Below are 23,186 nucleotides of genomic sequence, written 5' to 3' on the forward strand. Positions count from 1 at the left end.
GCATCATCTTGTCCCGCAAAAAAAACGAGCTGCCATACATCGTCATCAAGAAAAAATGAAAAAGTTATAGTCCTCAGAATAAAGCGATGCAAAAATAATAATTTTTTTCTATAAAATAGTTTTTATCGTATAAAAGCACAAAAACACACAAAAATGATATAAATGAGGTATCGCTGTAATCGTACTGACCTGAAGAATAAAACTGCTTTATCAATTTTACCAAACGCGGAACGGTATAAACACCTTCCCCAAATGAAATTCATGAATAGATGTTTTTTGGTCATTCTGCCTCACAAAAATCAGAAGAAGCGATCAAAAAATGTCACGTGCCCGAAAATGTTACCAATAAAAACGTCAACTCGTCCTGCAAAAAGAAGATCTCACATGACTCTGTGGACAAAAATATGGAGAAATTATAACTCTTTATTGCAAAAAATATTTTTTGCGTTACCACATTTAAAGTGTCTTTCAGTGTGTGACGGCTGCCAATCATAAAAATCCGCTAAAAAAACCCGCTATAAAAGTAAATTAAACCCCCCCTTCATCACCCCCTTAGTTAGGGAAAAATTACAAAATTAAAAAAATGTATTTATTTCCATTTTCTTATTAGGGTTAGGGTTGGGGCTAGGGTTAAGGCTACAGTTAGAGTTGGGGCTAAAGTTAGGGTTGCGGCTAAAGTTAGGGTTGGGGCTAAAGTTAGGTTTAGGGTTTGGATTACATTTACGGTTGGGAATAAGGGTGGTATTAGGGTTAGGGGTGTGTCAGGGTTAGGGGTGTCGTTATGGTTACCGTTGGGATTAGGGTTAGGGATGAGTTTGGATTAGGGTTTCAGTTATAATTGGGGTGTTTCCACTGTTTAGGCACATCAGGGGCTCTCCAATTGCGAAATGGAGTCCGATCTCAATTCCAGCCAATTCTGCGTTGAAAAAGTAAAACAGTGTTCCTTCCCTTCCGAGCTCTCCCGTGCGCCCGAACAGGGGTTTACCCCCATATATGGGTTATTAGCGTACTCAGGACAAATTGGACAACAACTTTTGGGGTCCAATTTCTCCTGTTACCCTTGGGAAAATACAAAACTGGGGGCTAAAAAATAATTTTTGTTGAAAAAAGATTTTTTATTTTCACGGCTCTGCGTTATTAACTGTAGAGAAACACTTGGGGGTTCAGAGCTCTCACAACACATCTAGATGAGTTCCTTAGGGGGTCTACTTTCCAAAATGGTGTCACTTGTGGGGGGTTTCAATGTTTAGACACATCAGGGGCTCTCCAAACGCAACATGGCGTCCCATCTCAATTCCTGTCAATTTCGCATTGAAAAGTCAAATGGCGCTCCTTCCCTTCCGAGCTTTCCCATGCGCCCAAACAGTGGTTTACCCCCACATATGGGGTATCAGCGTACACCGGACAAATGGTACAACAACTTTTGGGGTCCATTTTCTCCTTTTACCCTTGGTAAAATAAAACAAATTGGAGCTGAAGTAAATTTTTTGTGAAAAAAAGTTAAATGTTCATTTTTATTTAAACATTCCAAAAATTCCTGTGAAGCACCAGAAGGGTTAATAAACTTCTTGAATGTGGTTTTGAGCTCCTTGAGGGGTGCAGTTTTTAGAATGGTGTCACACTTGGTTATTTTCTGTCATATAGACCCCTTAAAATGACTTCAAATGAGATGTGGTCCCTAAAAAAAAAAAAAAAATGGTGTTGTAAAAATGAGAAATTGCTCGTCAACTTTTAACCCTTATAACTACCTAACAAAAAAAATGTTTCCAAAATTGTGTTGATGTAAAGTAGACATGTGGGAAATGTTACTTATTAAGTATTTTGTGTGACGTATCTCTGTGATTTAATTGCATAAAAATTCAATGTTGGAAAATTGTGAAATTTTCTAAATTTTTGCAAAATTTCCGTTTTTTTTTCACAGATAAAAGCAGGTAATATCAAATAAATTTTACCACTATCATGAAGTACAATATGTCACGAGAAAACAATGTCAGAATCACTGGGCTCCGTTGAAGCTTTCCAGAGTTATAACCTCCTAAAGGGAATTGTGAAAATTGGCCCGGTCATTAACGTGCAAACCACCCTTGGGGGTAAAGGGGTTACAGATGGGGGCCCACTGAGACTCTTTCGCCTGGGGCCCTCAAAAACCTGGAGCAGGCCCTGATTGGTCACACCTGGCCGGCCGGGAACAATCAGCGACAGGTGAAGTCCGGCCACGAATTGGCGCGGGATTTGAACCATGCTTCGCTAATTGGTCGCGCCCGGCCGGCCGAATCCTCTGTATAAATTGCATTATTATGAAAACTTTATAAATAAACTACATACATATTCAAGAATACCTGATGCGTTAGAATCGGGCCACCATCTAGTTAGCCATAAGGAGGTGTCATGGCTCAGCTGTTGGGGATTCGGGACGAGGTGCTTCTTCCCTGTTCCTAACACTAGGGGGAGCTGAATGAAGAGGTGTTGCAGAGGGCAGGGCTTCACGGAGGAAGTCCGCAGCCCTGCTGAACGCTAGTTTGAAACTAGCCTTACAAACCCATGCAACAGTCATAGATAAATCCTCATATAACCACCAAAACACCTCTTCTCTAAGCCATGCAGCATAAGCTAGCTCTAACCATGTGTTTCAGTCAGGACCCAGATTACATATGGGATAGCAGTGGCTAAGGCTACGTTCACACTAGCGTTGTGCGCCACGGCGACGCAACGCACGCAAAAACGTGGCAAAACGCACGCAAAAACGCTGCGTTTTGCGACGCATGCGTCGTTTTTTGCCGAAAATCGGACGCAAGAAAAATGCAACTTGTTGCGTTTTCTTGGTCCGACGCTTGCGGCAAAAAAGACGCATGCGTCGCACAACGCAACTAACAAAAACGCATGCGTCCCCCATGTTAAGTATAGGGGCGCATGACGCGTGCATCGCCGCTGCGTCGCCCGACGTACACTAGCATAACGCTAGTGTGAACGTTACCTAACCGAGCTCAGCTGAGAGCTCTGACTCCCAGAGCTCCCAACATGGTCAATTAACCCTTGTTCTGTCAAAAGCAATTTAACACCATTTAAAAAGGGGAAGTGCTTCTTTTCAGTGCAAGAGTAGGATTAATCAGATGCTGTGGTCTTTTGATTCCTCTCTGTTGCATCTTATATATTGGACGGTGATATTTATCTTGCAAAGACGAAACGTCTCCGCAAGATAAATAGATATCCTGCCGTCTGGAAAGATGCACCGCATGTTCATTTACGCAGGGAAACTGGAGGCGTCTTTGCACCTATAGTGGAGATGGGATTTCAAGAAATCCCCTCCACTCTGCTGTAACATCTGGCCACTGCAGGATGGAAGCTGCAGCTGTACGCAGCGTCCAACCCGCAGCGTTTATTGACCGTGGAAACATACCCTAAGAAGTCTTGAAAACTTGTTTTGTAACAATATTTTTTATTTTTGTTAGCCATTAAAAGGTATCATGACTACAAGATTACTGTTTTTCCCATCAAAAGCAATCCTTTTTTTGTATCACTTTTTACATACAGATCACAATGATATCAGTTTGACTGTATGTTATTGTGGATCTCTTTATATTCCTTAATTCCATCTTTTGTATGGTCCATTCAGTATCTTCCTTCCCCTGCTTCCTTTTTTTTTTTTTTGTCTCGCTCTACTACCTGTATTGGAAACAAAATGGCAAATTTGTGCATAAATAGTAATAACGTAGTAATCAATACCGTATTTTCTGGTGTATAAGACGACTGGGCGTATAAAACGACCCCCAACTTTTCCATATAAAATATGGAATTTGGGATATGCCCGCCGTATAAGACGGGGGTCATCTTATACGCCCAGTCATCTTATACGGCGTGTGGTTCCCAGGGTCTGGAGGAGAGGAGACTCTCCTTCAGGCCCTGGGATCCATATTCATGTAAAAAATAGAGAATAAAAATAAAAAACATGGATATACTCACCCTCGGATGGCCCCTGGCTCACAGCACTGCTAGCGTCTCCCTCTGTTCCTAAGAATGCAGTGAGTGAAGGACCTTCGATGATGTCGCGGTCAGGTGACCGGTCACCTGACCGCTCATGTGACCGCGACGTCATCGAAGGTCCTTCACTCACTGCATTCTTAGGACTGGAGGAAGACGCTAGCAGCGCTGTGAGCCAGGGGCCGTCCGAGGGTGAGTATATCCATGTTTTTTATTTTTATTCTCTATTTTTTACATGAATATGGATCCCAGGGCCTGAAGGAGAGTCTCCTCTCCTCCAGACCCCGGGAACCACATGCCTACAACCAGGATCGCTCCCTGCACACGCCGTACCCGGCGTATAAGACGACCCCCGACTTTTGGGACAATTTTTAGGGGTCAAAAAGTCGTCTTACACGCCGGAAAATACGGTAGGTAAAATTAATTAAAAGCACCAAAGTTGAGCTTGTAACAAGAACATAGGCGGCTGTGGAGCTCCTGATATACAAAGAACCTACAACCAAGAAAAGGTGCAAAATGATTATAAAAGAAAAAAATGTCCAGCTTCACCGAATCCATGGAAAAAAAAGTTTTCTTTATTCACAAACTTAAACATGGAGGATACAAACTTCAGCACAAACCGTGTGGGTACGAATCTCAACGTGTTTCTGGAGACTAAGCTCCCTTAATCATGAATTGGTCATGTACTTTTGATGTACTTTGTCATTGTGCTGTAGAGTATATCAGCACTCCAGTATTGCCAATGCTCTGTTTTTTTTACTTTGCCCATATGCAGCACAATGCCCCAAAATGTCATAAAAAAGTTTGTATAAAAAAAAATTTGTTACTCGGTGCTATCTTTTTTTTTTTTTTTGCATAAGAAAAATGCTATCTCCCACCAACTAATTTCTTACACTCAGGTAATACAGGAGGTATACAACTGCTCTGCACATTAATAAGATTAACCTATTTGGCACTGATTGGTCAAAAACTATTGTCCAGCCATTTGGTGCCAAAAGGGTTAATCAGGAGAGGTGACACTGATCACTGCATCCATTGTGACTGCTGTGAATGTGTGAATGGTGCTGTATCAGACAAATGAACTTTATTGTGACACCTCTGTGATTGGCTGGGCAGAATTGATCAGCCAATCACAGCGATTGCCGCTGCAGGGTGAATGGGGGGACGTGCATTGATGGCCTGCTGTTACAGACATAGCGGTGCCATTCCTGCAGCGTCATACATATAGAGCGCATGTCGTGAAAGGGTTAATCTCCAATGAGCCATAACTGCTCTGTCACAATGTACAGCTTTAGCGGCTCAGTCACTGGATTCCGTCAGAAGGTGCGCACATCATGTGCCGCGTCATCGGAGGTGGGGCGGGTCTATGACGAAAGCAGGAAGGCGAAGACTCCCTCTGTCCTGATGTCCCCATCTCCGTGGATGTTCCCTGCACTTATAACTTTGCGTCTTGTTTTAATGGAATATTTAACATGTATTCTGTTTTAGATTTGTTCTGTGTTTTTGGTGCTGGATTGGAGATATTTTGTGATAAATCGCTGTATGTGACTATAATCGGACTGTCTGTTATACTGGGGGCAGGACGGGGCCATGACTGGATGTAGTGATCATGTGAAGCCGGTAACAGCTCCGGAGGTTTCTTACATGGGATCTTTATGATGTTACATCGTCCTCTTCTCCCCATTCAGGTCCCTACAATATCAGATCCTCTCAGTGGAGATCTTCTATATAAGAGAATTCTCCTGAGTGACCCTACAAGGATGGATAGGGACAGGGACAAGATGGCGGAGAGGATATTACACCTCACCCTAGAGATCCTCTTCCGGCTTACTGGAGAGGTGAGAGATTCTGATGACGTCACATTACATCATTCTTATCTATGGGAATAACAGATGGACAGAACTGGAGAGGTGAGGACTCTGGAAATGTCTGTAGTGAGGTTTATTAATGTGTCTCTCCATAACCAGGAATACACAGTAGTGAAGAAGACCTCTAGTGAGCACTGTCAGGACCCTGTGTCTGAGAGATGGGGAAGACTCCTGAGCCCAATCATGGGGCCTCCACCTCACCCCTTGATACATGAGGGCAACAATGGCCAGAATATCCTAGAACTCGCCTACAAGATGATTGAGCTGCTGACTGGAGAGGTGACACTGCTGGGAATGCTGGGACATTATACAGTAACGCTATGAAGGGATCGGAGGATGACGGTATCGTTGTGTGTTTCAGGCTCATTTAAGGTGTCAGGATGTCACCGTCTATTTCTCCATGGAGGAGTGGGAATATTTAGAAGGACACAAAGATCTGTACAAGGATGTCATGGAGGTTCCCCAGTCCCTCACATCCCCAGGTAATAGGACTAACTATACACATTCTAAAATCATCTGTAAGTAAAGATTGAATTCAGTCCCTGTTTGTTTCCTCCAGTTCTATCCAGTGAGAGGACCGCACCAGAGAGATGTCCCTGTCCTACTTTTCTTCTTCTGGACTGTAAACAAGAAGATTCTGATGTTCCTCAGGATCATCAGGTAGATGTAGAGAAGGTATCATGACATTTCCCCTATTATGTGTAGACTACTGTGAAGGTCTAATATTCAGTGTTTTTACCCACCAGTATAAGGGAAGAGTCAGATGGCCATATAACCCTGACTGTGATTGCATCACAATGCTCGAACTGGCCGGTGGCTCTCCGTACCTGAGCATGAGTGCATGTATTTTTTAATTTAAGAATGCCACAAAATATTTTGAATGGAAAGTGGCATCAAACTGCGGTGCACTAATAACAATGACTGGGAGCCGCTGGTCTACTTCTATAGTCAGTTAAAGGTACGGACAAGTCCTGTTGGTTCATTTTAATGAATGTGAGTTTGTCCACGTTGGCTGTGGGCAAGCAGATGTACCGGTCTGTGATCACACTCCCTTCCGTACATTTGCCACGGGGCAGACCATCACTTCCAAGGCATAAAGAGCAAGCTGAGGCTATGTGTCCAATTTTGAGACCCATAAGTTAAATGGAGCAGGTCCCTCCTCCACCAATGCATTCAGCGCCTATGGAGACAGCAAGCGGGGCATGCACAGTGCGGCCCGTGGACCTCTAGTTTCCAGCCCCAACTTATGTCTCGGTCCACGGGCCGGACTCAGACAGCCAGAGGGCCGGATGTGGCCTGCGAGCCCACTTTGCCCAGGTCTGGCCTAAAGCATTTTTTTTTTCAAGATGGCATAGATGTGGGATAGTAACGGTGATGATGGTGTCATCAGCGCTGGCCATGTTGGTGGAGGTCAAACAGCGCAACATGGCACACATGTCCCACACGGAGGCCCACTCTTTGGTGAAGTGATGTTGTTCCAGAGAGCAACTCGACCATGCGTGCTGCAGCTGAAACTCCACTATTGCCGGCTGCTGCTCCCACAGTCTCTCCAGCATATGCAAGGAGGAGTTCCACCTTGTTGATACGTCGCATATGAGACAGTGACCAGGAAGGCAGAAGTGAAGCTGCAGCGCAGACAGGCAAGCGGCAGCAGGGTGATAACGCCAGAAACGCGCACAGACGGCCCACATTTTCAGTAGCAGCTCTGAAATATCAGGGTAATATGTAAGGAAGTTCTGCATCACCAAATACAGTGCAGGCACCCAGCAAGGGATGTGCATCAAACCGGCAAGGCCCAGAGCTGCTATGAGACTTTGTCCATTATCGCACACCACCAGACCGGGCTTGAGGTTTTTGCGGCATCAACCTCTCATCTGTCTGCTGTTTGATCCCCTACCACAACTCCTGTGTGGTGTGGGATCTTTTCCCCAAACTGGTGAGTTTCAGAACAGCTTTCTGTTTCCCACTGTTGGTGGTGCAGGTGTTGGGCTGATAGGATGAGGAGGCATTGGAGGAACCAGAGTTGGAAGAAGAGGCAAAATGGACAAAAAAAAAAGATCCAACAATCTTCGGTGGTGGTGAAAGGACATGCTCCTGAACGCATTGTGCCTCAGGCCAAGCCACTAGCACATTTACCCAGTGGGAAATATAATGTCTCTGGCCATGTTTACTAGTCCACGCATCTGTTATGTGGACCTTGCCACTGATCTGGGAACAACGTACAGTGGGAGAGCCACCACCATCAATTTTTTTAAAACCGTTCATTTCCACCATCTGGAATGGCAGCATTTCAAAGGTTAGGAATTTTGAAATGCTGTCATTCAGGACCAGAGCTAGTGGGTAGGTAGGAGGGTACTTTCACTCTCTCTCCAGTGTTTGGGGGATGGACAGCTGAATGCTTCCATGGGATAGAGTGGAGATTCTTGGTGACACTGCTGGTGGTTGTGCTGTCACATCCTCTTTGTGGGGAACCAGGTGACCCTATTATTTGGGAATGGGAGGAAGAGTCTGAGGTCATTAAAATTTTCCTTTTTAGATTTGTTCTGTGTTTTTAGTGCTGGATCGGAGATAAATCTCTGTACGTGACTATAATGGGATTGTGTTATACCGGGGGCAGAACGGGTCCATGACTGGATGTAGTGATCATATGAAGACTGTAACTGCTCCGGAGTTTTCTTTCAAGGGATCTTTTTGATGTTATAGTCACCTTCTCCCCATTCAGGTCCCTACAATATCGGATCCTCTCAGTGGAGATCTTCTATATAAGAAAATTTTCATGAGTGACCCTACAAGGATGGATAGGGACAGGGACAAAATGGCGGAGAGGATATTACACCTCACCCTAGAGATCCTCTTCCGGCTTACTGGAGAGGTGAGAGATTCTGATGATGTCACATTACATCATTCTTATCTAGGGGAATAACAGATGGACAGAACTGTAGAGGTGAGGACTCTGGAAATGTCTATAGTGAGATTTATTAATGTGTCTCTCCATAACAAGGATTACACAGTAGTGAAGAAGACCTCTAGTGAGCGCTGTCAGGCCCCTGTGTCTGAGGGATGGGGAAGACCCCTGAGCCCAATCACGGGGCCTCCACCTCACCCCCTGATACATGAGGACATCAATGACCAGAAGATCCTAGAACTCGCCTACAAGATGATTGAGCTGCTGACTGGAGAGGTGACAGTGCTGGGAATCCTGGGACATTATACAGTAACGCTATGGAGGGATCGGGGGATGACGGTATCATTGTATGTGTCAGGTTCCTATAAGGTGTCAGGATGTCACCGTCTATTTCTCCATGGAGGAGTGGGAGTATTTAGAAGGACACAAAGATCTGTACAAGGACGTCATGATGGAGGTTCCCCAGCCCCTCGCATCACCAGGTAATAGACATGACTAAATACACATGGCATGTAATTGTCTGTATGTAAAGAATGGATTCAATCCCTGAATGTGTATCTTTCAGTTCTATCCAGTAAGAGGACAACACTAGAGAGATGTCCCCGTCCTCTTCTTCAACAGGACTGTAAACAAGAAAATCCCAATGATTCTCCTCATCAGGTAGATGGAGAGGTGTCATGAGATTATTATTATTATTATTATTATTATTTATTGTTATAGCGCCATTTATTCCATGGCGCTTTACATGTGAGGAGGGGTATACATAATGAAAACAAGTACAATAATCTTAAACAATACAAGTCATAACTGGTACAGGAGGAGAGAGAACCCTGCCCGCGAGGGCTCACAATCTACAAGGGATGGGTGAGAATACAGTAGGTGAGGGTAGAGATGGTCATGCAGCGGTTTGGTCGATCGGTGGTAGCTGCAGGTTGTAGGCTTGTCTGAAGAGGTGGGTCTTCAGGTTCTTTTTGAAGGTTTCGATGGTAGGCGAGAGTCTGATGTGTTGTGGTAGAGGGTTCCAGAGTAGGGGTGATACGCGAGAGAAATCTTGTATACGATTGTGGGAAGAGGAGATAAGAGGGGAGTAGAGTAGGAGATCTTGTGAGGATCGGAGGTTGCGGGTAGGTAAGTACCGGGAGACGAGGTCACAGATGTATGGAGGAGACAGGTTGTGGATGGCTTTGTACGTCATGGTTAGGGTTTTGTAGTGGAGTCTCTGGGCAATGGGGAGCCAGTGAGATCTCCACTATGATATGTAGAAGGCTGTGAAGGTCTTGTGTTCAGTCTTGTTTTATCCACCAGTTTATGGGAAGAGTCAGACCGCAGTATAACTTGGACAGGGATTGCATCACAATGTTCAAACTGGCAGACGGCTCTCCCGACCCGAGCATGACAACATGTATTTATATTCAAATGTCATGCTTGGGCCGCACACCTAATATCATGTCTCAAGAGCCAACTATGAGCAGTTGGAAATATGCACTACAACTACAGTCTCTCCCCTGTTCCCAACTGCAGGACTAAACCCCTGAAACTCTCATGTCCAGCTGCAGGTCTGACCGTCTGTAACTCTTTCCTGCCCACTCTGTAACTCTCCCTGACAGAACATAAAAGTGACTACAGTAAACCTCAGCCTTTACCATATATTTATAGTACTGTTAATCTGAATCTGTGTCCTGTAATTACAGTATATCTAGTAGCATCAAAAATATATCTCTGTCATAAAGCAATTATCTTCAGGAGGTGCCAGAATCTTCCATTCCTTTACACCAGGAGTCTGACAGTTAGTTTTCCTTGTTTTCTCGCCTTCACAGTCCTCAGATCTTAGCCCTATAAAGCATCTCTGGGGAGAGGTAGAATTGGTTGTTCAGAGCATCTCGGCACCTTCATCTAATTTGCGGCAACTGCAAGAACCTATCCTGTTGGCATGGGCCAGTATTCTTGGGGAACAATCTCAGCACCTTGTGCAATTTACTATGTGATTAATATCTGAGGTCCTGAAGGGCAAAGAAGATCCTACGTGTTACTAGATGGATGTCTCTAGTAATGTGGCCATTCAGTGTATGTTTTATACCTGGTGGAGATGACCGGCTAAAGCTGATCATATACATTAGATGTTGTCTGGATCTTTTGAAGCTTCTTCACCTGTCTGTGACTTTTACAATATTTCTTTCAGGGTGAAGATCTGCCCCATATTGATAAAACGGAGACGTATGTGAGGGGCGATGAGCGGTGTAAGAAGGAGATTCCTACAGATAACCGCACAGGTGAGTAGTGACCACTAAATGCAGAGAAGTCACAGGTTCTAATCAGTCACTGGTTTGTAGAGTAACTTTAGATGTTCTGATTGTTTTCTGGTGTGCTCTCATGGAACTTTTGATGTGGATGTAGGGGCTGGGTCATTATGGGGTTACCAGGGACTATTCTTTTTTTTATTTTTACAATGTGCTAAGAACTAGCGTGCATGTGGTCTCTTCCTACCTACCTTTTGTGCCTCGTGACTATCTCTACTGACACAGATCAGTAACAGACCGCTTTTACTGGTGATTCAGCTTCTCTTTCACTCTGCTCTGTTGACAGGGTGTAACTACTGACCTCATGCTGATTGATACTTTCGTTCTGGGAAGCCGGCTGTCAATCACCATGATATCAGAAGTCATACCTTGTCCACAGAGCAGCCCGGAAGAAGTGCTGCTGAAACGCTGGCAGGAGCAGTCAGTGACCACTCTTAACCAGTGCCGAGTACAGCAGACAGGTAATTGCCTCTGTTTACAAATACCTGACTGTTTAGTTTTTAGGCTTATAGTAAAAAATAGTCTTGGACAATCTCCTTAAGATTGGCACCATGCACACCATTCTTTAGTGAAGGAGGGCGGTGAGTTAAGTAATGCCGAATTCATTCAGACGTGCACACACTCCTTCTTGTTAGCGGTGCTCTCCTATGTGCGCATCGCTAGAAATTGTACCCAAGTCAAGGAAGGATGGGAGCATTTTTGATGGGTGTAATTATGCCCCTAGCAATTAATTTGGTGGGCACCAGCAAGCCTCGCTCATGCTCCACCCACTTTGGCAGACCTTCCTTAAAAAAGCTTGAAAATATCAAAAAGTTCAGTAAAGTTTGCGACTTTTCAGTGTTTTTTTTTTTCGTTAGTGTTTTGTACGAATGTTCTCCTCTGCATCCAGAGCACGTTCCTGAGCTGCTGCAGAGGAGATGGCTCTTTACTCACAGTCCTGTCCATCACAGGTCACTGTGCACAATGGATGTCTCCAAGAATATTTTGAAGCATGTGGGTGTCGGTGACCTCTGATATGTAAGACAGAAACATTATTAGCCACAGGCTTCACTGCTATATGAGAGAATCTTCTAAGCTGAAAACCTCAATAGCATTCATCCTTGCATATGTCAGTTCATTATAAGATTTAAAAAAAGCAAAACAATAATTAACATGACATACTTTGTGTAATCGTAACAACCTGTACAATACAGCAAACAAATTATTTATGATGATCGATAAATGCTGTGACTAAAAATGTTTTTTTTTTTTTTTTATTCATGTCAATGTGGATAACTATAAAATAAGAACATCATGCTCAACTTTGTTTTCTAAATTGGACACAGCTGAACCCAGAAGGACCCCAATGTTCTTATTGTATCTTCATCTGAGATCTGTGTGTCATCTGCTGTTTGTTCTTCACTGAGCAGGTGATAGATGAAGTGTAAAGTTTCTACTCACTCGGTTGCGCTTGAGGTAGGCACAGAAAGTCGTTTAAGTAAAACATCTAGGCTGGTTTATTAAGGCTCCGTAAACCATGCCACCAAGATAGAAAATAAACAGCATATCCGTGCAGGCAAAACAAAGTGAGCAGTCCAAATAGCAGCACTTTAGTGATATTCTAGGAGTGACTGTGGCTAATTCTGTATTGCATCAACTTTGGGGTTTGTTGTTGTCTCTCCCTACGACATAGCCCAAGTACTTGGCTTCTTCCATCCCCATGGCACATTTCCTCAGATTGATGGAAAACGCCGCCTTCCTTAACTCACCAAATATCGCCTCGACTATGCTTAGATGGCTTCACTAATCCTGGCTTAAGATCATGTCATCCAAGTAAGCTGTTGCATATATATTGTGGGGAGCTAGGATCCTGTCTGTGTCTCTCTAGAAGGTGGCTGGATCTGCTTCAAACCCAAATTGCAACCTGACATTCTGGAAATAACCATCTTGCATTGAAAAGACCATTTTTTCCTTTGTCTCTTGGACAAGGAAATCTGCCAATACCCTTTTGTGAGGTCCAGAGTAGTAATGTATCGGGCTGGCCCTGCCCTTTAAATAAGCTTGTCGACATGGGACATTGGATATCTCTCAAATTTAGAAACTTCATTGAGCTTCTGGTTTTCATTGCATTCTCCATCTCGTTTCGGTACCAAGACTATGGTACTAGACCAGGCACTCTTCAATGACTCCTAGGTTTAATCCCTTAACCCCCAAAGTTTTTTCAGGTTTGCGTTATCGTTTTTCGCTCCCCTCCTTCCCAGAAAATGGGGAAAAAACTCCTAAGTGCAGTGAAATTGCAAAAAAAAGTGCAAGCCCACAGTTGTTTTTTGTTTGGCTTTTTTTTCAAGGTTCACTATATGTTAAAACTGACCTGCCGTTATGATTCTCCAGGTCATTTGATCCCCCGTTACTGCATTTTAATGCAATGTCGCAACGACCAAAAAAACCTAATTCTGGGATTTTGGATTTTTTTTCTCGCTATGCCGTTTAGCAATCAGATTAATCCTTTTTTTTTTTTTTTTTTTATTAATAGATCGTTCGATTCTGAACACGGCGATACCAAATATGTGTAGGTTTGATTTTTTTTTTATTACTTATTCATTACTTTCTAATGCATTCTGCAATTGATGTGCCCATGCTGCATTTTTTCCCACAGCGGAAACGCATCGCGGAAATAAAATGCAGCATGTTCATTATTTTCGCGGAATTTCGGCAATTCCATAGACATGCATTAGAAAAACGCTAAAAAATCTCATTAAAAAAAGCATGCAAAACGTGTTAATTACTCGTCAAAAACGTGTATAAATCCACATGTATTTTTCCTGCCAAGAGTATGCAGACTTGAAGCAGATAATTCTGCTTCTATTCTGCAACGTGGGCACATAGCCTAACACTGCAGGCAGGATATGCATAATACGAACAGCACTGACTGATGCTGCAGTCAATTGCCTTAGTGGTCATGGGGTAACGGTTGGCTATGTGATTCGGGGCGTGACACCTCCAACAAATCACATTTGCATTAGAATCCGCAGCGTTTAATCCGCATCCACAAGTGCAGGAAAAACGCGTAGAAACGCGGCGTTTCTTAGACGCATGCGGGAACGCATGCGTTTTAAAAAAGTCGCATTTTCACGCTTTATCATGCGTTTTGTCATGCGCTTGCGTTTTTTGTGCGCATGGTGACAAATTTTACAGGAGAAAAATCTAGATAACCAGACACCGCCAATGGGACTACAGAGGGCGTGTATTATGGGATATCTATATATAGACCCTAGGACTGCTTAAATCTTAAGTGTGCTACTGTATCCTGTCATGATGGATCTTCGCATGGAGAGCTTTTATTTCAACCTGGATTTAAGCATCAAGCTGTTTCTTGCCTGTGCTTTTGCTTGGGAGCAACACAGAAATCGCGAAAGATGGAGAAGGAGATGGCGTAGGCGTTTTTGGAGACACCCCATTATCGAACTACGTGAGAGCCGTGGAGCCTATCACACGCTATATGGCGAGCTTAATGCCAACCTGGACAAATTCCCAGAATATGCAAGGATGTCGCAAGACTCTTTCCGGGGTTTGCTTGCTCGTGTCCAAGGAGCCATACGGAGACAGGACACCCAGCTCCGTAGAGTGATTCCACCAGAGGAACGTCTGCTGGTTACATTAAGGTACGTAACAATTCTAAACAATGCCATTCCTAATTTTGGTTGTTCTGACATGTATTCTTTGTATTTTCCTTTGTCTTTAGCAGAACAACACCATAAACAGAATTGATTGTAATTTTTTTTTTTTTTTTTTTTTATAATTTTCTTCCAGATTTCTGGCAACCGGAGAGAGTTTATCATCCCTCCACTTCCAATACTGGCTTGGAATTTCCACCCTGTCCGGAATATTTGCGGACACCTACCGGGCTTTGTGGAATGTTCTCCGGGATGAGTTTATACCTCTACCTACTGTGGACATGTGGATTGAAATTGCTTAAAAATTCTGGAGTGTGTCATTTTCCCAACTGTTTGGGAGCGGTGGATGGAAAGCACATCCGCATTATCAAACCAGCCAGAACAGGATCAGAGTACTTCAATTATAAAAAATATTTTTCTGTTGTGCCCATGGCAATAGGCGATGTGGACTGTCGCTTCATCACCGTGGACATTGTAGCTTTTGGCCGTGGCAACGATTCCCAGACTTTTAAGAACTCTGATATGGGCCGCCGTGTGTATGGCAAAAATTTTAATTTTCCACGGCCACGACGTCTCCCCAACACTCAAGGTCCATCGATGCCATTTGTTATGGTTGGGGATGAGACCTTTCAGATGTGTGAACACCTACTGAAGCCATATTCCAGTCGGGACTTGAACCACACTAAAATGATCTTTAACTACAGACTGACCAGGGCCTGAAGAACAGTAGAGTGTACGTTTGGCATTCTAGTCTCAAAATGGCGCATTCTTGCAACAGCCATTAATCTAAAAAATGGAGACAGTCGATGAGGTGGTCAAAGCCTGTGTGGTTCTCCACAATTACATAATGGCTAAGGAGCGACCCACCATTGAACTGGATGAACCAGTTGCAAACCCATTGCCAGATTACCAGCATCACCCACTGCGGTCAACTGCTGAAGTTGGCCACATGCGGGACCAATTTGCTGCCTTTTTTGATTCTAATATTGGACGTGTGGCATGGCAGGACAATATAGTGTAAAATGCCCTGTTGGGTTCGGGTCTGTACCTGTTATGTTTAAAATGTTACTAATATTTGTTAATAAACTTTTATAATTTTGGTATCTTGACCGGGTCTCCGATGTATTTCCTCTAAAAACCAAGGCTGCCGTCACACTTATTATTAATTATTTATATAGCACCATTAATTCCATGGTGCTGTACATGAGAAAGGGGCTACATACAGAGTTATAGATATCGTTTACAGTAAACAAATTTACAGTGACAGACTGGTACAGAAAGGGAGAGGACCCTGTCCTTGCGGACTTAAATTCTATGGGATAGTGGGGAAGAGGCAGAAGGTAGGGGGCGAGGCGATGGCGCGGCGGCTATGGCGAGGCGGCAGAATGGTTATTGCAGGCTGTAGGCTTTCTTGAAGAGATGGGTTTTCAGGTTCCGTCTGAAGGAGCCGAGGGTGGTGGATAGTCGGACGTGTTGAGGCATGGAATTCCAGAGGATGGGGGATATTCGGGAGAAATCTTGGAGGCGGTTGTGTGAGGAACGAATAAGTGTGGAGGAGAGTAGGAGGTCTTGGGAGGATCGGAGATTACGTGAGGGAAGATATTGGGAGATTAGTTCAGAGATATATGGAGGGGACAGGTTGTGGATGGCTTTGTAGATCAGTGTTAGTAGTTTGAACTGGATTAGTTGGGGAATTGAAAGCCATTGGAGGGATTCGCAGAGGGGAGAAGCAGGGGAGGAGAGAGGTGGATTAGTCGGGGAGCAGAGTTGAGGACAGACTGGAGTGGTGCAAGAGAGTTAGCGGGGAGGCCACAGAGGAGGGTGTTGCAGTAGTCAAGGCGGGAGATGATGAGGGCATGCACAAGAGTTTTGGTAGATTGTGGGCTGAGGAAGGAACGGATTCTGGCAATATTTTTGAGTTGGAGGCGACAGGAGGTGGCAAGAGTTTGGACGTGCTGTTTGAAGTACAGGGCAGAGTCGAGAGTTTCCCCGAGGCAGCGGATTTCAGGTGCGGGAAAGAGCGTGATGCCGTTTACCATAATAGGTACAGTTAGGTCCATATATATTTGGACAGAGACAACATTTTTCTAATTTTGGTTCTAGACATTACCACAATGAATTTTAAACTAAACAATTTAGATGCAGTTGAAGTTCAGACTTTCAGCTTTCATTTGAGGGTATCCACACTAAAACTGGATGAAGGGTTTAGGAGTTTCAGCTCCTTAACATGTGCCACCCTGTTTATAAAGGGACCAAAAGTAATTGGACAGATTCAATAATTGTAAATAAAATGTTCATTTTTAGTACTTGGTTGAAAACCATTTGTTGGCAATGACTGCCTGAAGTCTTGAACTCATGGACTTCAAAAGATGCTGTGTTTCCTCCTTTTTGATGCTCTGCTAGGCCTTCACTGCGGTGGTTTTCAGTTGCTGTTTGTTTGCGGGCCTTTCTGTCTGAAGTTTAGTCTTTAACAAGTGAAATGCATGCTCAATTCGGTTGAAATCAGGTGACTGACTTGGCCATTCAAGAATATTCCACTTCTTTGCTTTAATAAACTCCTGGGTAGCTTTGGCTTTGTTTTGGGTCATTGTCCATCTGTAGTATGAAACGACGACCAATCAGTTTGGCTGCATTTGGCTGGATCTGAGCACACAGTATGGCTCTGAAAACCTCAGAATTCATTGGGCTGCTTCTGTCCTGTGTCACATCATCAATAAATACTAGTGACCCAGTGCCACTGACAGCCATGCATGCCCAAGCCATCACACTGCCTCCGCCGTGTTTTATAGATGATGTGGTATGCTTTGGATCATGAGCTGTACCACGCCTTCACCATACTTTTCTCTTTCCATCATTCTGGTAGAGGTTGATCTTGGTTTCTTCTGTCCAAAGAATGTTCTTCCAGAACTGTGCTGGCTTTTTTAGATGTTTGTTAGCAAAGTGCAGTGTAGCCTTTTTACTCTTGATGCTTATGAGTGGCTTGCACCGTGCAGTGAACCCTCTGTATTTACTTACATGCAGTCTTCTCTTTATGGTAGATTTGGATATTGATACGCCGACCTCCTGGAGGGTGTTTTTCACTTGGTTGGCTGTTGTGAAGGTGTTTCCTATCACCATGGAGATTATTCTCCCATCATCCACCACTGTTGTTTGGACGCCCAGGTCTTTTTGCATTGATGAGTTCACCAGTGCTTTCTTTCTTAGGATGTACCAAATTATAGATTTTGCCACTCCTAATATTGTAGCAATTTCTCGGATGGGTTTTTTCTGTTTTCGCAGCTTAAGGATGGCTTGTCTCACCTGCATGGAGAGATCCTTTGACCGCATGTTTACTTCACAGCAAAACCTTCCAAATACAAGCACCATACCTCAAATCAATGCCAGGCCATTTATCTGCTTAATTGAGAATGTCATAACGAAGTGATTGCCCACACGTGTCCATGAAATAGCCTTGGAGTCAATTGTCCAATTACTTTTGGTCCCTTTAAAAACAGGGTGGCACATGTTAAGGAGCTAAAACTCCTAAACCCTTCATCCAATTTTAATGTGGATACCCTTAAATGAAAGCCGAAAGTCTGAACTTCAACTGCATCTAAATTGTTTTGTTTAAAATTCATTGTGGTAATGTCTATAACCAAAATTAGAAAAATGTCTCTGTCCAAATATATATGGACCTAACTGTAGGTCAGGTAGGGGGGATACGTGAGATGGAGAAAAGATGATGAGTTCGGTTTTGTCTACATTGAGTTTTAGGAAGCGAGAGGTGAAGGAGGATATGGTTGACACACTTCGGGATTCTGGACAGCAGAGAGGTGACATCTGGGCCAGAGAGGTAGATCTGAGTGTCGTCCGCATACAGGTGGTACTGGAAACCATGGGACTTTGAGTTGTCCTAGGCCAAGAGTATAGATGGGAAAAAATTAGGGGCCCTAGGACAGAGCCTTGAGGGACTCCAACAGAGAGAGGGCGGGATGAGGAGGTGGTGTGGGAGTGGGAAACGCTAAATGTGCGGTCGGAAAGGTATGAGGCAATCCAGGACAGGGCAAGGTCTTTGATGCCAAGGGAAGAAAGAATCTGTAGCAGTAGGCAGTGATCGACTGTGTCGAAAGCAGAGGACAGGTCAAGAAGGAGGAGGATGGAGAACTGTCTGTTAGCTTTGGCTGTGAGTAAGTCATTAGTAATTTTTGTCAGGGCAGTTTCGGTGGAGTGGTGGGGGCAGAAGCCAGATTGGAGGTTGTCAAGGAGAGAGTTCGATGAGAGGTGGGAGGAAATTTGAGCATGGACATGCTGCTTAAGGAGTTTTGAAGCAAACTGGAGCAGTGATATGGGGCTGTAGCTGGGCATAGCAGTTGGGTCAAGGTTAGTTTTTTTTGAGGATGGGTGTGATGGTGGCATGTTTGAAGGCCGAGAGGAAGGTACCAGAAGATAGCGATAGGTTGAAGAGGTGGGTTAGGGCTGGAATGAGCATGTTGGTGACGTTGGGGAGCAGGTGGGAGGGGATGGGGGTCAAGTGCACAGGTGGTGAGGTACAATTTGGAAAAGAGGCGAGTAAGCTCTCCTTCAGTGATGTTAGAGAGGGAGGTTATTAGGGAAGGGCAGAGGTCTGGTACATGGAGTGGTTGGGGTCGTGGAACAGTTGGGGTTTGCCTTGTTTGGTCGATCTTGTTTTTGAAGTAGGTGGCAAAGTCCTCGGAAGAGATGAGGGGAGTTGGAGGTGGCAGTGGTGGGCGGAGGAGGGAGGTAAATGTTCTGAATAGTTGTTTTTGGTTGTAGGATAGTGAAGATACAAGGTTAGTGAAATAGGTCTGTTTAGCGTAGGTGAGGGCTAATTTGAAGTCAAATGTAGCTTGTTTGAAAGCAGTGAAGTCATCTGGCAGGCGTGTTTTCTTCCAACGCCGCGCCGCAACCCTGGATGCTTGTTGAAGTTATTTTGTGAGATTGTTATGCCAAGGTCGCCTATTGGTTCGTCGCACTGTGCCATGCATGAGAGGGCCGACTGAGTCTATGGCTGATGTGAGGGTGGAGTTATAGAAAGCGGTGGCGCTGTCTGTGTCGTGGAGTGAAGATATGGAGGACGGGTAGGAGAGGGGTTTCTGCGAGGATGTGGTAATGGCTGGACATGGGGGGCAGGTGAGGAGGACAAGGATGAGAAGGTGAGTAGATGGTGGTCAGACAGGGGGAAGCAAGAAGTTGTGAGATTAGATAAGGAACAGAGGCGGGTGAAGATAAAGTCTAGTGTATGTCCGTCTGTGTGGGTGGCTGTGGAGGACCACTGAGTGAGTCCAAAGGATGAAGTAAGGGCCAGTAGCTTGGAGGCTGCTGGCTGGCGGGTGTCAGTAGGGATATTAAAGTCACCCATGATGATGGTGGGGATGTCAGCAGAGAGAAAGTGAAGCAGCCAGGTGGAGAATTGGTCGATGAAGGCAGTGGCTGAGCCTGGTGGTCGGTATATGACAGCCATTTGGAGATTGGAGGGAGAGTAGATACGGACAGAGTGAACCTCGAAAGAAGGGAGGATAAAGGAGGGTGGGGGTTGGATAGGGTTGAAGGAACAGTTTTTAGAAAGGATACCCACTCCTCCACCATGTCTGTTGCCAGAGCGAGGAGTGTGGGTAAATTGGAGGCCACCGTAGCTCAGTGCTGCAGGCGAGGCCGTGTCAGGGGGCGTCAGCCAGGTCTCAGTGAGGGCCAGGAAGGAAAGGTTTTGGGATGTAAAGAGATCGTGGATCACATGGAGCTTGTTGCATATAGAGCGGGCATTCCAAAGTGCTCCAGAGAGAGGAAGCAGGGGGGTGAAGCAGAGTGAATGTCTTATATTATATTTTGGTGGTAGAGGTCTGAGGTTAGAGAGCAGGTTTGCAGATGAAGCGAGGTGGGGGGGTAAGAGAGAGGGGGAGATAGTTGTGGTTTGAGGGTACAAGGGTATGGGGTTAGTGGAGGAAAGTGAGGATTAGTGGAGAAAAAACAGTGGGGGAAATGTGAGCATGGTTAAAGAGCAGGGGAGAAAAGGAAAGGCAAGTAAAATTAGAAGACAGTGTTTAGTCTTACCGTGTGGACTATTTCTGGTATATTTCAGATGATACACTTAAAATATGTCACTTGAAATTATCCCACATCTGACTGAAGTCAGATCTGACCCGCTGCATGCAACTTATACCATTCAAATGTCCAGGAAATGAAGCCAGGTGAGAGATGGAGGGGGGAGGAGGAAGAAGGTGGAGGACAGTTCCCAGCAGGAGACAATAGGCAGATTGCAGTTAATACAACATTTGACTACCAAAAATGAAGACAGAGGCAGGATAAGATCAAAAGATGGGGCTAGGTGTGAGGAGCACAGACATGTCAATATGCGGTCATACAATTTTCAGAATGATACAGGAATTAGTCAGGGAAAAAAAGGCAAAGTACCACTTAGAACAGAGGGAGAGAAGTACATGGGATTCAGGGGTGCAGTGACTATTCCTGAGTAGGAGATCAGACGTACCTGTGAATGAAAGCAAATGGATCAGGGCATGACAGCATGAAGAAGAATATACCATGGGTTATCATTGTGGTATATTTCAGATGATACACTTAAAATATGTCACTTGAAATTGTCACATCTGACTGAAGTCCGATCTGACCCGCTGCATGCTACTTATACCATTCAAATGATACTAGCAGTATTTGGTAAGTACTTTACATCAGTATTTGTAAGCCAAAACCAGGAGTGGGTGATAAATGCTGAAGTGGTGCATATGTTTATATTATACTTGACCTTTCATTGCTCCACTCCTGGTTTGGGCACAAATACTGATGTAAAATACTGACCAAATACTGCTAGCGTGACGGCAGCCTTAGGTTGTTAGTGGTAAGGTTGTTGACGTCATTGCGTCCTGATTCTGTTCTGCAGTATCTATTGGACGCAGACTGAAGAGACAATGGCTGTTTAATACAAAACAGATCTATAGTCATCAAGTCAGGTGTCAGAAATAATGAATTCATGATGCACATATAACAGCCTTATGAATTCACTATTTCTGACACATGTCCAGGTGAGCATTATAAATAAATATTCATTTATATAGCACCATTAATACCATGGTGCTGTACATAACGGGCTTGTATGACCGTCATCGTCCCTTCACTTTGTGTGGAATAGATTAAGAAAATGGAGGTTATACAAGGCAGTTCTCTACTCACCAGGTCAGATGTCCTAACTAATGAGTTTTTGGACACCTGACCTGTTGAGTATAGTTCTGCATTGTATTACCACCATTTTCTCTTCAGTCTGCAACACTAGTCACAGACTAAGCAGAAGGAAGAGATTATGGATAAAATACAAGTATAATTTTTTAGGCCCACCTCATATCTCTATACTAAAGACACACAAAACTGCAGTGTTGTACTTGCTAACTACTGGAGCTATGAAGTGGGCCAAAAAATAAAGTGTGCGGCGCAGTTTTTTATTTGGCACACGGTGTGTGTTGCCGGCGGCGAAATACACAATGAACCAAACCTTTTTGGGGGCAAAAAACATTATTATTTAACAAAAGAAAAATTAACTTCGCCGGCTTGGGGTAGAGTCCTGGAAACGGGGTGTATGTAGCTGTGAAGTTGACTGACTCTGAACGACACAGGGGTGGCAGGAGAGGGGGCAAGTAAATTACTGGGGTCTGGCAGATCGGGGATGGTGCTCGACGCATGAGAGGGCTGAGACACACTGGAAGGGTGAGACCAACCTGACATTACAGACACATTGGGAGGTGAGGGGGGAGGAATAGAAATGGTCTGCTGGTTTTTTTTTTTTTTTTCTCCCTTTTTGGGATCGGTGCTGCGGTCTGGGGAGCCTCGGCGGGCTCATTTCTTGCGGCCTGGTCATAGTGGCCGAACTGTCAGTCTTTGTCCCGCTGCTGCATTGTTGCGGTTGGAGGTTGCAAGGATATGCCAGGGTTCTGCTGCTACATCGTGGTGGCGGAGCGGAAGAACATGCCAGGGACCTGCTGCTGCATCGTAGTGGCGGAGTGGAAGGCCATGCCAGGGTCCTGCTGCTGCATCGTGGTGTCAGTGGAGGAGGTCCAAGCAGGAGCAGCGGTTGTCATGGTGGTGGCGGTGGGCTGTCCAACTGCACTCGGCATGGTGGTGGTGCTGTAGTGGTGTCCGGCAGCGCTAGGAATGGAGATGGCCGTACAGTGGTATGCAGCAGAGGTTGGCATTGAGGTCAATCGTGACAGTGTTGGCACAGGTGGATATGCCGCCACTGTCTGCTGAAAATACCGACTGCTGCATAGACTGCACGTAAGCAGCATTGCAGGCCTGCATGACACTAAGCTAGAGATCAGGAGTAAGGTGTTCCGACATGCCCTGTTCAATTTGGTTAAAAAAATGATGTGCTGGCCTCTGGAGGTCGGCTTTTACTTGGTCAAGGCTTTTGGTGACCTCCTGGATATGTGTATTCATATGGCTAATGGCAGTATCCAGTCGGTCACCCAAAACCTTGAGTCCA

The 23,186-nt window shown here is 44.7% G+C and overlaps 1 protein-coding gene across 1 annotated transcript in view; it reads left to right on the forward strand.

Annotated features, from left to right (window-relative positions):
- Positions 1-5,509: 5,509 nt before the first annotated feature.
- The window catches only part of LOC138666985 (zinc finger protein 432-like), a 54,769-nt gene continuing 37,092 nt past the window's right edge, over positions 5,510-23,186 (forward strand). Inside the window, exons 1-9 of the mRNA XM_069755193.1 lie at positions 5,510-5,816; positions 5,946-6,125; positions 6,208-6,328; positions 6,406-6,521; positions 8,569-8,718; positions 8,848-9,027; positions 9,110-9,233; positions 9,317-9,411; positions 10,931-11,021. Coding sequence (XP_069611294.1) covers positions 5,634-5,816; positions 5,946-6,125; positions 6,208-6,328; positions 6,406-6,521; positions 8,569-8,718; positions 8,848-9,027; positions 9,110-9,233; positions 9,317-9,411; positions 10,931-11,021 — 1,240 coding nt within the window. The 5' untranslated portion in view covers positions 5,510-5,633. The remainder of the gene's footprint in view (positions 5,817-5,945; positions 6,126-6,207; positions 6,329-6,405; positions 6,522-8,568; positions 8,719-8,847; positions 9,028-9,109; positions 9,234-9,316; positions 9,412-10,930; positions 11,022-23,186) is intronic.

The sequence above is a fragment of the Ranitomeya imitator genome, chromosome 2 (genome assembly GCF_032444005.1).
Source record: "Ranitomeya imitator isolate aRanImi1 chromosome 2, aRanImi1.pri, whole genome shotgun sequence".
Lineage (NCBI taxonomy): Eukaryota > Metazoa > Chordata > Amphibia > Anura > Dendrobatidae > Ranitomeya > Ranitomeya imitator.